General features: G+C 39.8%; 1 protein-coding gene across 2 annotated transcripts in view; it reads right to left on the reverse strand.

Annotated features, from left to right (window-relative positions):
- Window positions 1–777: 777 nt before the first annotated feature.
- Window positions 778–13,640, reverse strand: part of Zfp37 (ZFP37 zinc finger protein) — a 45,045-nt gene continuing 32,182 nt past the window's right edge. The window contains exons 4-6 of one of the 2 annotated variants that reach the window (XM_078047977.1): window positions 2,022–2,123; window positions 1,805–1,850; window positions 778–1,053 (exon numbers count right to left, since the gene is read on the reverse strand). In XM_078047977.1, coding sequence (XP_077904103.1) covers window positions 1,813–1,850; window positions 2,022–2,123 — 140 coding nt within the window. In that variant the 3' untranslated portion in view covers window positions 778–1,053; window positions 1,805–1,812. Of the gene's footprint in view, window positions 1,054–1,803; window positions 1,851–2,021; window positions 4,412–4,702; window positions 6,059–13,640 lie in introns of those variants that run through there. The other variant, XR_013438234.1, reaches the window with a different exon arrangement.

Consider the following 13,640-nt stretch of genomic DNA (forward strand, 5'->3'; position numbering starts at 1 on the left):
TCCTGTCCCTTAAATGCCATCATTTAGGAATGGCAGGCCAGCTGTGATGACATGTGCCTGAACTAAGGAGATTGAGGTAGGAGGAAGGCTTGGGCAAGGGATTTTGAGGCTAGCCTGGACAACATTGTGAAACCCGTTTCAAAAGGAGTGGGGAGGATGAGGATGCTACCATAACTGGTGGGCCTTCTACATAGCCTTTTGCCATATTTTGGCAACCAGACCAAGTATTTGAGGAGGAATACAATTGAACCTGATTAAGCCTTCTTCTGGGGACACAGAAAGATACAGGGAGCTTCAAATATGTAGATAGTGTTCTCTCATTAACCTTCATGCCCATGATGACGAGCCTTTATTTTTGCACAAGGCATGACCAAACCACACTGAGCTGGTGTCAGTCACACCACAGCCACTCTCTCGGTGCCACACTGAAAAAGAGAACTCTAAGATAAAGAAACTATGGAGCGCTTGGGAGGCTGAGGCAGGAGGATCGCGAGTTCAAAGCCAACCTCAGCAATGAAACTATGGAGCAAGTCTTATATTCTTATAGTACACATAAGGGTCTTAGGGAGTCACTAAAAATATGCAGATAAAATCGCAAGCAGCCTTCAGGGGACTTGGGAGGATGGTCCGAGGATTACTGCAGGAGAAGGGAGAATCCTGAAACACAGAGTAGACTCTGAGACACTGGAGGAGGATTTCTGGTGCTGGGACCAGGAGGTCCTCTCATCCTCCCACTTTAGCCTCACATTCTCCCAGAACAAGGACGAGTCACAGGACTACAGGGCTGATCATTTATTGAAGGGGTAGAGAAAGACCTTCTTCATGTAGAGTTGACCTGGGTGTGGCAAAGAGAGAAATTTAGAGAAAGCCTTTGATTCTTGGTGAATGGATGAATCTTCCTCAGCAATCCGGGAAGATCCTCGAACTCCAGGATGACACATTCATATGTGACAGTGGTGGAAATCAGGTGACAGAACTTGTCATAAGATGGTGTAGCAATGAGGAAGGAGATAGATGATGCTGGAGCCCAGGTGAGGAAACTTTCTCTTTGCCCTGAAGAGAACACAGAAACTCATCACTCATTCCTGGGATTGAACTGAGGACAAAGGGAAATTCTTATTTTTTAAACCCAGGTCTGTCCTTCAGGTTGGAGGACAATGGAAAGATGAGTCAGTTCCATTCTGGAGTGAGAAGTCAAGGATGTGCAGAGTCAGAGAAGATATTCTTATCCTAACTGGAAGGTGAGATGGCTTCCTGGGCTTGGAAGATGGACCACAAACACAGATTCATATTTATGTGAGTTTCATACTCACACCCTATTATTGTTATTCCATTTCAACCTTCACGTCCTCATAACCTTAAGATCGTTATCAGTAAATGAGCCTTTTCCACCTGCATCCCCTGCATGCAGCACTCTGTAAGGGGCACATCACTGCTTCCTCTTTTGGTTGCTTAGGCCATTTGTACAAAAGTTCATGGTAAGACTAGGTCCTGACCCAAGGTCATGCAACTCAAAATTGTGTACAATTTGGTCATGTGTACCTCCCTCTGCAACAAAGATAGTTGGAAGGGGAAAAAGTAAATTGGGTAGGAGAGCTTCTCATTGCCTGCCATCTGTGTGACATTGCCACAGCACATTGCCCAGGGCAGAGCACCAGATGTGTAATGCCAGAGGGCTTATAGAGAGTACCGAAAGCCCTCGATGTTGTTTTTCTTCATGCAATCTTTGGGCACAAGTCCCTAATGGTTTTGGAAGGCACTGTTCCCTGGTTCACTCTCTGCATGAGGGTCAGAGATCACCTACCTGGAGACTTAGCACTTTCCTCCACCTCGGGCCTGGATACAGCGGTCTGCAGAGGCAGAACAGAAGACATTCAGATGGACACCAGCCCATTGTATTTCCCTAAGAGAAATTGGATGCTTCTCTATGTTGGCACAAAGGAGGCTGATTATTTTCCCTTGGATTTTCCTTTTCTATGGACATGAAGTTCAGGAGGAGAAAGCCAGCTAGCTAAACTTACCAACAGTGGTCAGGTCCAATATGTTTTCCTTAACAATTCCATATTTTTCACAAACAGTCACAAATTTCTGCTTGAGTTCTGAGCTCACATCTGCTGCTCGACCTGTGGGAACAGTGACATTACTGCTGTGACTTATGTCTTGACAATAGAGGAGAATGAGAGGACAGGGCTCTAGGAGAACAGGAAAATGGATGGTGACATTGTATGTCAGGACCTGTTCTGAATCTGACATCAGTAAGACATCTTTCTGGCACAATGAGAGATCTCATGATCTTCCCCTCAGTGAACCTGAGGACTCCCAAAGGTATACATCTGTCTTCAGTGGGGAAGAGACGGTCTGGGATAACCTTGGGGAGATCATTTTGTGTCTAGAGTCCTTCATTCCCTTTCCTCCCACCCAAGATGAGTGTCAGCATGAAAATACTCTACCGTAGACCTCTAGCAGTTGGACTGTATTCCCATTATTTTTATTTATGAGATAAATATAATATAATTACAATAGTCCGTTTCAAGTACTTTAAATGTATTATGTGCATCATCTGTGAAGGAAACAGAATACAGCTCAAAACTTCTTTAGTTCATGGGAAGCAATGGAAACCTTTTACCTATTCTTTCCATGAAACAAACACAGTGCATCTTCTAGAAGACACAGTGAAGATGTCCAATGCCCGGGCTTCATGAAGGACTTCTAAAAAGGACACTGGTAAATAGACCATGAGTGTAGAACATTCAGTCTCAGCAGCAACTCACCCTCTATCGTCCTTTCTGAGGCCTGTCCACCTCCCTCACCATCTCTGTCAATAATGCTATCTGTCTTCCCAATAAGCCCTCTGGAATTCCATATCTGGTGCTACATCCTTGGCTATATGTGTGGCAATGGCCCCCAGGCATAATCACACCGATGGCAGAAAACGAGCAGCTATCCTACCCAGTTTACCTTTCCCCTCCTGCCAGTTACCTTTGTTGCAGAAGGAGGTACATCTGACCAGACTGCATTCTTTCTTTGATGGTATTATAGGACTTGGCTTTTGCACATAAGTTTATCCTGTATCAAGGACATTGGGTAATACATGGACCCTATTATATTACTTAAATAAGTATTGATCAGTTATTGATAAATATCCTAATGATATTGGAGTTCAGTAAATTCCTTGCAGTTGAAAATATAATTTAGAAAAAATATTTGTGGTATACTTACATTTAAGAAAATATACACCATCCTTTTCTGTTTTGTTTGAAACAAGAAAAATTTCAGTACACTCTCGTTTTATACTGTAAAAAAGAATGAGTTGGTGCCCAGGACATATTGATGAGGCTGGCTTCCTTGTCCTCTATTCTCCCTATAAACTGAGTTTCTGATTTCACTTACCTTTGGAATAGTTTTTGTACAATTACCGAACAGATTTTATTCATAATAGTTCATATACTTTGATTCTTGGAGAATGACTTTAAAAAACTGCTTGAATTGCAGTTCAATAATAACTCATCATTATTGCTACTATTCCCATGCTTACTACTAACATACCATGGCCACTCGTCAAGATCATTAGCTAAGTATAATTGCCTGCCTGACAACTGAGTTCTTTATGAACATTATGTGACTCAGTTCTCACAAAAAAAAAAAAAAAAAACAAGAGAGAGAATCTTTATCACCAACCAGCTTTTGTCCAAGGAAAAATGAGGGTGGGAAGGGATAAATGTTTTTAAGTGATTAAGGGGTGCTTAATCACTGAGCTACATCCCCAGCCATTTTTTATATTTAATTTTAATTTAGAGATAGGGTCTCACTAAGTTGCTGAGGCTGGCTTTAAACTCATGATCCACCTGCCCAAGCCTCCAGAATCACTAGAATTAAAAGGTGGATGCCACCACACCTGGCAAGGGATGGTTTTTCTTGGTCAAAAGCTGGTTAAAATCAAATTCATTCTGTTGTTTCTAAATCCCATGTCCTTGAACTATTTCATATTGTCATGCTAACTTTGATTCTGATACCCCTCTGCCCTCTGCATCCCCCACTTCTAATAAACTTACTCTTGTAACCAACTCTTATGGATGAATCTTGAAAAGCCCCAGGTCCATCAAGTCCTGGGCCAGTGTCAACTGAGGGACTGTGATTTTGGATGCAGGCTCAGTATGTATGTGCACATGTCTGTGTGCATGAGTTTGTGTGTGTGTGTGTGTGTGTGTGTGTGTGTGTTAAGACCATACCTACTCTTTCATTTTCCCTTTCCCAACTGAAAAAGCCATACTTACATTATATGGAATTTAAAGCCTAAGGAAGAGTTCTTCAAGACATGGATATATTTCACAAAAACCCTCATGCTACCGTTTTCTTCTATCTTTTCCTTATGATCAGAGGCCAGGAGAATGGAATACTACTCCCCTGAATACTGCAATAAATAAGAGAAATGGTTAAGTGAGAAAGAGGAGAGGGAAGGCCACAGACACTCTTCTCCTTGAACTCTTGGCCTATGGGGCAGGGCTCAGATGAGAAGAGGGAATTAGAACTCAGATCATTTGACAGGACACCTAGGACATTTCCACTGTCTCTTCAGTGAAAATGGAAGTCCCCAGCACTGTTACATTTTAATATGGCACAATTGCTCTTAGTTCAGGTCTGAACCCACTGCTTTTAACATGCCACCCTTTAAAATAAAAATTTTAATGCTCCAGAGCTTTACCTTCCGTGGATCAAATTTTCTTTTCCAACCATAACGGGTTCCCTCTGTGTGAGCACAGATGAGGATCAGTCCCAGACTCAGCAGCAGGAGCTTCATCTTGGTAAGGAATAAAACTGTCTCCTCACAGTCCCCAGGACTGAGCACGTCCCCACTGTAGCATCATCCTTCTATCTTTTTATCCATCTGCGTTGTGTTTTTGTTTTTGTTTTGGTCCAGGGGCCTTGACCTTTCCTCCTTCCTGTCCTTGGAATGGTCTTTCATTCCCTGGGGTGAAGCCAAGGATTGTTCCTGCTCTGTTGAAACTTGGCTGTCCCCCCTCTTTTAAATTTATGGAGGGACCTTACATTTCTCAAAACATTCCCATGAAGAGTCATGGATGCTCTACACAGCTTCCACTGGGAACCAGATTTAACTGTAGGTCTGGCTTGTTGGACTCAGAAAGCTCATTGTAAGTGGTGGGAATGAGCACCATTGAGAAATGAAATGTGTGGAGGGTTTGCTCTGCTGTTCACCTTGGATATGTCCTTAGGTGAATTACTCAATTTTTCACAAACTTCAGAAACAATGAGACTGTCTCTACCAAAGATGCTGCAAGCATTAAAACAGGGTTGAATAAAACAATGTCCTTAAAGTATGGTATCTTGTATTGAGAACATTTAAATTCCTTTTCCTAATTCTCTGAACCCAACACTGCAACCCTCTGTCTCCCTGCAATAAATGAACAAGTAATTAATTCTGAGAAAGTCTATGCCATGGGCCCGTATGAGAATAGAAGCACTAGAGAGATCTTTTCCAGAGGGACCCCACGTCCTGACTACAGAACTGGGTGATGCTGGGGAAGTGGTGTCCTGCAGAAAGGACTTAAAACACAGGCTTTGGAGTCATGCAGACCAGGTGTCATTGCCATCTCTGCTATACCAAAGCCATAGGAAAGCCTTTAGCCTCCCTGAGCCTCACCCTCTTAGTAAGGACAATCATTCCTGACAGATTACTGTTGGGGTCCAATGGGACGATGCCCATAAACCCCTCAGCATAGTGTCTGGCATAGGTGGAGCTGGTGGGGTCAGAGCATACTTCCTGGGAAAGGTGGGGCTTGGGGTAGGTTTTGAATGTTGTGGGGTTGGAGATGTGGAGAGCATGCAGGAGCAGCATTCCAAGTGCGAAAACATGGTGGATTAGATCCTGTGCTGCCATCTAGGTTTTTAAAAGCTCTGTCTCATTCTTGCCCCTTTTCTTAACTCTTACATATTCAGTAATTAAAGTATAAGAAATTGAACACAGGCCCAAAAGCCATTGCGGGAACCCTCTTTGCAATACCTGCCTTCAAAGTCAGGCATAGGACTATCTGTATAATATAGAAAATCTGAGGCTGCAATTTAGCGCCAAATATTTTTTTGGATATTGCGTTTGCTGAAGGTTAAGATATTATCAATGAAAATTTCAGGGATCATAGCATCATGAGAGAATGGCTTATGTCCACAAATATAGTCAATACAGAGACAGACATAAGCCTAAAAGAATACACTAAAATAGGTAGAATCCAAATTATCATTAAATAAGAAATGACTGTTATAAATCCAAATGTGAGTTATTGGCCTTTTAAAAGTAGCATCAATCAGGTTGCTAGGCATAACCTGACCTTTTTCATATGACTGTAAATACTATCCAAACAATAAGAAGTCTTTTAAATTATATGGCTTTTTAAAGAGTCAAAACAATAGCATATCTAATCTTATTTTTGTATTCTGAAAATAGTTTTAGATAACTCAATCATACTTTTAGCTTCTTAGATTTTTTCTTTAAGTTAAGAATCCAGGGGCTGGGGATGTGGCTCATGCGGTAGCGTGCTCGCCTGGCATACTTGCAGCCATGTTGTGTCCGCCGAAAACTAAAAAATAAATATTTAAAAAAAAAGAATCCAAATTCAACGTGATCGATTGCAAGTTTCCTTTAAGAAGCAGAAGTGAAGCATTCAGTGCCAGTGCTTTCACACCAAGTCCTCCTGGCTTTGGACTTTCTATAGGAAGTGGCATCTTGATATGACTGTCTTTTATCAATTTTTTGAATCAATCTGAAATTTATCTGTCACTTCTCAGGATTTTATGTTGCACTGGCAAAGCCTTTGCATAATTCATTAATTTAGGAACTATGCCAAATTTTATTGTAGATTGATGAGGACAGTAAAATATTGGTGGATATTCTGTGGCAATAACTGGCTTGTAAGGGAAAGTTGTATTTCAATAATCATTCTCTTTTGACACCTGTCCAGATATGTACACAGAGTCTTCAATTCTAAGGACCAGTATGATTGGCTGGTCTAGGTCCTTCGCAAGAAGACCTTTCCTCAAAAGGTACCTTTAAATAGCCAGTATGACATTATGAGACCATCATATAGCTAGGTTTCTACTGTAGCTAGAATGCTGAAATCCAATCACATGGATGAGTGTAATATGAGTATCTGTAAGATCATCCATCATATGAGTATCATTAATAAATTTTGGGTTGGACTCTCCTGTCCACATTGTAAGGTGCATTAAAAGTGACCTGGGAGATTGAGTCCAGAGAAGTCTTTCCATAGATTTCCTCACCTGGCAGCTCATGAAGCCTGCATGGCTGTAACATTGGGGTTGGGTTTTACCTTCCCGTGTCAGGTTTTTCAGCAGTTTCCATGATGACAGGTTTAGATTTTTATCCTTTGCAATCTAATTTAACGTATTGTACCATGTTGCTCACCAGCAGTAAGATCTTAGTATCACAATATAAAGAAATTGTTTAAAATATTTTTTGTGAGATTTATCATGGGCATGTATGGTCCTGTTTTTCCCCCTTTTATTTATTAAAATTGAAGAAAAACTTGATATAAGTTAGAGTATCATTAGCCTTAAGCTGCATATAATAGTACAAGTATCTAATATAGTACAAGTATTTTAATAATAAGAAGAGATTTATTATCTTTAATTGGCCAGGAAACTCAGCAAGAGTTATTCATTAGGCATGACAAGTCAATATTATTGGGTTGGAAAAGAATTATAGGAAATAAAAGCTTAATTTTTATCAAATGTATGATTTGATTTTGATGTTAATGGAATCATGAAATGGAAAATATAATAAGTTGCATATAAAAATTTATATTTTGATACTAACTTTAAATGAACTTGTATGATTATCTTAACTTGAATGAGGAGAGACGCAGAGTTTTAACTTAGGAGAGGTGGCCTCTACCAAGGACATGGGGGGTATAAAGAGACTCCTTTTTAGAATAAGAAATACCTATGTTTAATGAGCATGGGAAAAACATTTTATCTATTATTAATAATAATAATTGAAATAGAAGAATGAATAGCCTTTTATTCACCAATCTAGGAAAAATTGTTATTATCATTAAATCTAAAGTTGATCTAAGCTTGGGGAATCAGTACCTTAAATATTGAAGGGTAAAAGTAAGTCAGTAGTATTGTTGAGGCCAGTGAGCTAATGAATTATTTAGAACTTTATATGGCATTGACCCAGAAATGACATCTCCAGGGACTTATGTCAAAATAATCTTTATGCATATTGATATAGTTATGAATAATAACTTTATTTAAGGTAGTAAGATCACCTCAAATAATAATGTACAATGTATAATGATTTTAAAAATTTAGAAAATATCAACATGTGCTGTAGGGCCTAACCTGAAGCCCACATGGAGGAATGTTTATCTCGTTCATCATGCAACAGGGAAGTCCTAACATGGAATATTATGTTTTGAGGCGAAGTGCTGTCGGAACACTAACAAGTGTAATTTCCTTGTTCCTTTGACAAGAAGTTATTTCCCTGTTGGGTTACGTGGCAGTTTCTGGACTCTTGGTGTCTTGACTTCCATGGCCTATCATGACTGTTATATGTAAATTAGCACATCCATGCTATAAAAGCTATTGCTGTGCCATAAACGCTATTCTGTGCAATAAAGTAAACACTGTTCTCTTTAACTGTCTCTGGAGTGGTTCCTCCAAACCCCTAAGCTCCCCACAGTCGATGTTGGAGGGTTAAGCCTCCCAGTAACCATGATTTCATTTTTATATAAAATATGTATATTTATGTGTACAGAAATCAGTCTAGAAAGCCATATATTAGATGCCAATAGCGGTTAACTGGACAGTAGAATTCTATGGGATTTTTATGTATGTCTCTTAATTCCTGTAATAATGGGTCTTGGGCTAAAGTTAGGTTAGGTGTTTTAATCTTGAAATTAATTTCAATTATTCATTTGAATATCAGTCTATAAACTTTGGTATGTAATTTTTTAAGTTAGCATAAAATAGTTGATCCATTTTAATGTTATATCTAGAATATGAAATGAACAAATTAAGAGAATTTTTAATCCCTTCTTGAGAGAAAGTCTTAAAATATTTTTATATCTTATGTTACCCTTTAAATAATTTAGTATCTCTTAATTGTCTTTTTAAAAAATATAACTGTTTACTTTCCCGTGTAGAGAGTACCATATAAGTTCGATAATATATTTATGTAATTATAGAAAATCATATAGTATATTTAGGAAACAGATAATTGACATATAAGAATTAGTAATAATCATCATAATTATTGTTTTTAAACCAACCAAATTTAGTTTTCAAAAAGAAACTTCAAAATTGGAACTTAAGGTGATACTTGAAAGTATTTTCCTTCTAATAAAAAATGTATGACTCTTAATTTTTAAAAATCAGTCTTTTTTAAGTAATAAAACTTATTTAACATAAGTAATTATTCTATTAGAATGACAGTAGATTAATGTTTTAAGAAGTTTTTATCATCTCAATGCATGGGTAAATTTTTGGTTTATATTAGCACACCAATATTTTTTCTTAGGGAAAAGGCTCAAATCTTTTCAATTGATTGTTTTATATATTTATAACAAATTTAGCCACACATAAATCTCTTCTCCAATTATTTAAATTTCTTACATCACTTATCTAGATCTTTTGTACATGATCCTATAAAGGTTTTAATCAGAAAAAAATCCTCAGTGTTTTACCACTGAGCTGCAAATTCAGCCTCTCCTTTTCCTTCTTAATTCCCTTAATACACATCAATGCAAGATTTGTATTGCATTATGAATTTGATAGTTAATGTTCTTTTTTATGATAGTTAATTTTTCCATAGTAACCATCAGTTTTGATGTTAACACTGCAGTTTTATTTAGATGCAAAATCAACTGAAACAGTTTTTGAATAGACTATATGAAATGGATTTTAAAAACACACTTTATAAAACCCACTTTTCTTCAAATACACTATTTACAAACTTAGCATTATACAACAACTAAATAAGAAGTTTTGGATAGACAGGTTTTGTATAGACAGTTTTGTATAATTAATATGCACTTATTTTTAAAGTTTCAGACAAAGAGAAATACCAATTTAGAGGACATTTCGTGTTAAATGACTGTCACCTTCAGCTTAATTGCACGTGGGTAATTCATCAAAATTTGAAGGAAGAGGGGTGAGCCAAATGCTGCTGAAACATTAAAAAAAAATCAGTACTGAAAAAGATTAATTTGATTTAGTAGCTTGGTGATTACAGGGTAGACCTGTTCCTACAGGCGACAGAAACAGCAGTCTTCTCAAGATCTCTATAACTGTCCATGTGTGGATCTGTTCAGCTCATCTTCCGACGAAAGTGGGAGAAATCCAAGTTGGCAGAGGAAGGCACATTGTTTGGTTCTGAGGCTGCAAAGTGGGCAAGGAGCAGGGTCTCCACCTAGTGGCCAGCAAGAGGACTGCGCTGCATCCGACAGCCACTCTGTGGCCACTTGCTCTGCAGGATGGATGCCTTTCTACTCTGCGCATTGTGAGGTTTCTGTGGTCAGAAAAATAGCGTGGTTCAGTATAATTTGCAACTGTTAGCTGGAGCGTCTCAGCCGAGTACGGAACTGGCACACGTTATGGTCCTTTTAAAAAATAGAAAATGCTTTCACTTTGAAAAAAATTCAGAAACGTACCAACGGCTATTGACTTGAATCCATTTCATTGATTTTCATTCCCAGTTGGGACCTATTTTCTCTACAACTCCCAGGGCAAACTTCTACAAATGGAAATGAGTGATATCACTTGACTCCATTGCTCAAACTCTCCAGTGTCTTCCCATCACTCCTAGGAACCAGCCCAGTCGCTTAAGGATACTCACTTTCCCAAGTGCAGCATCAGTCCTAACCACGCACTCTCTCCCCCTCTCCCTCTCCCTTTCTCTTGTTTCTTTCATTTTAGTTTTTAACTTTTTTGTTCTTTTTAGTTATACATGACAGTATAATGTATTTTGACATGTCACATATACATGGAGAATAACTTCCCATTCTTGTGGTTGTACACGATGTGGCATTATACTGGCCGTGTATTCATATATGAACATAAGAAAGTTATGTCTGATTCATTCTACTGTCTTTCCTATTCTCGTCCCTCCTCTCTTCCTTTCATTCCCCTTTGCCTAATCCAGTGAACTTCCATCCCCTACCCCTTGTGTATTAGTATCCACATATCAGATAGAACATTCAGTCTTTGGTTTTAGGGGATTGGTTTATTTTACTTAGCATAATAGTCTCCAGCGTCATTTATTTACTGGCAAATGTATAATTACATTCTTCTTTATGGCTGAGTATTATTCCACTGTGTATATGTATACCACATTTTCTTTATCTATCCATCTGTTGGAGGGCAACTAGGTTGGTTCCATAGCTTAATTATTGTGAATTGAGCTGCTATAAAGATTGATGTGGCTGTATCACTATAGTAGGCTGATTTTAAGTCCTTTGGGCATATGACAAGGAATGGGATAGCTGGGTCAAATGGTGGTTCCATTTCAGTTTTTCTGAGGAATCTCCATACTGCTTTCCAGAGTGGCTGCACCAATTTGCAGTCCAACCAACAATGGATGAGTCTACCTTTTCCCCAACATCCTTGCCAACGTTTATTGTTACTTGTATTCTTGATAAGTGCCATTCTGACTGGTGTGAGAGGGGATCTCAGTGTAGTGGCTGGCTCTCTCTTTTACTGGCCCTTTTTCTGTTCCACTTAAATGAACATCTAAAGTTCATTTCACATCATTACCTTGGCAATTTCTATTCCCTCCACCTAAAACACGTTTCTCCTATATTTTTGTAAGACTGGTTGACCCCAAAGTCACTCTCCAGTTCTGCTTTATCTTTCTTTATAGCACATAGTCCCTGCCATTCTATTATATTTTTAGTTACGCGATTTTCCTGTCTCTCTCAGTACAGGCATTTTTCATGCTGGTTTCTTGCTGTGTCCTTAATGTCCAGAACAGCCTGGCAAAAGCAGGCCTTAAATGGACACGTGGCAAATAATGAATAAAGGGATGGTAAGACACTATGTGGCAGGTCAAAAATCCTGCTTTAGATTATTCACACCAAAGGTTTTGTTTTGGTAGTGGTGGTATCTTTTAAAATAACAATAAAAAAATCCTTCCACCTTCCTCTCAAGAACTAGCCAAAAGCAGTGTGGGAATAAAACAAGATTCACTCCCATGGTGACATTGGAGACACACAGGTAGCTTACTTTATACTAGAGACAGAAGAAATCACTGCAGGGCACTGAATAGCCATTGGTTATATTTTTACAACTCTTTTTTATCATTCTCTTATTGAACATTTTACTAACTTTTCTCAAAAGAGGAAAATACCTATATATCTCAGAAAATTGCACACTGAAAATAATCAGGGAGTATTTGTTAATACAGTACTCTACCGTACGTGGTCAAAACCAGACTTTTTTTGGAGGGGGGGCACCTAGTCTTTTCTCTCCTCCAATCATGTCCCCATCTTGCATTTTGGTTGGGGAGAAGCAGAGTCTGGCCTGGAAGTGGAGGTGCTGTGAAGAGAGTTGGTGCCATCAGAACGGCAGATCCTATCCCCAAGGTGGCTGTGCCCTGAGAGCCCCTGTGACAAGGACAAGCCAGGGACCTGGTGGGCAGGGGTCAAACTGCAGCCCCGCCAGTCAGCAGGCTGCCAAGGGGGCATGCACAGTTGATGTGGCATCCAGTAGGAGGTATCCAAAGTGTCCCTTGGGTGGTCACAGTGCTACTTGCATTTGGAGCCTGGTTAGGCTGAGACGGTGCTGGGACAGGAGAGGTGATGGCGTCCCAGAAATAGGGTCAGGGTGATGCACAGCCTGTGAACATAGTGATGGGGATGTGTGTGGTATGGGGCATCCTTGTCAGAAATCAGGAATTTTTGTTTCTATGGTGCTAGGGATCCGTCTGAGGGCCTCACACCTGCTGGGCAAATACTTTGCCACTGAAACACATCCTTAGTCCAGAAATGGGGTCTTGAGAGATCTGGGGATTGTGGATCTGTGGGTGTTATGGTGAGAGCCAATGATTGGAGGATATTTGCTGCTGAGATGATTGGAAGTGACTGAGGAGACACTTTTGTCTCCTCTTGGGGGTATCTGCAAACTTTGGTAAATCCTGGGATTTTTTTTTTTCTTGCACTATACCCAGGTGTGGGAAGCCATTCTAACACGTGATCGGGTGCCTCCCGTTAAGGGCCTGAGGCACTTTGGCTATGTTGAAGTTTTCCCGATCCTTTCCTGATGAGAGAGCCCATCCGTGTGGGGGTGTGCCTGACCCACTGACCCTGGGGACCCAATCACTGACCCTGACCTTGGAGTGCAGCCCCCCCTCAACCTTCATTGGATGAAATTCTCCCCTGAATCTCTTGTTCCCCAATAAAAGGCTGGTCCCCGGCGTGCTCGCGCTCTCTCTCTCCTGCTAGCCCTGAGTAATCCTTGCTGCCCTGCTGGGCGGTTGGAGGAGGGAACCAGAGAGGGGAGCCGTCTCGGACCTAGCAATAGAAATAAGGTAACTGAGTCTGTGTGTTTTATTTCCATCTCTTCTAACTAACTTTATGCCTAGAACCTCATTAATGAGACCATTGCACAGG

Source organism: Ictidomys tridecemlineatus, chromosome 4 (genome assembly GCF_052094955.1).
Source record: "Ictidomys tridecemlineatus isolate mIctTri1 chromosome 4, mIctTri1.hap1, whole genome shotgun sequence".
NCBI classification, from domain to species: Eukaryota; Metazoa; Chordata; class Mammalia; order Rodentia; family Sciuridae; genus Ictidomys; species Ictidomys tridecemlineatus.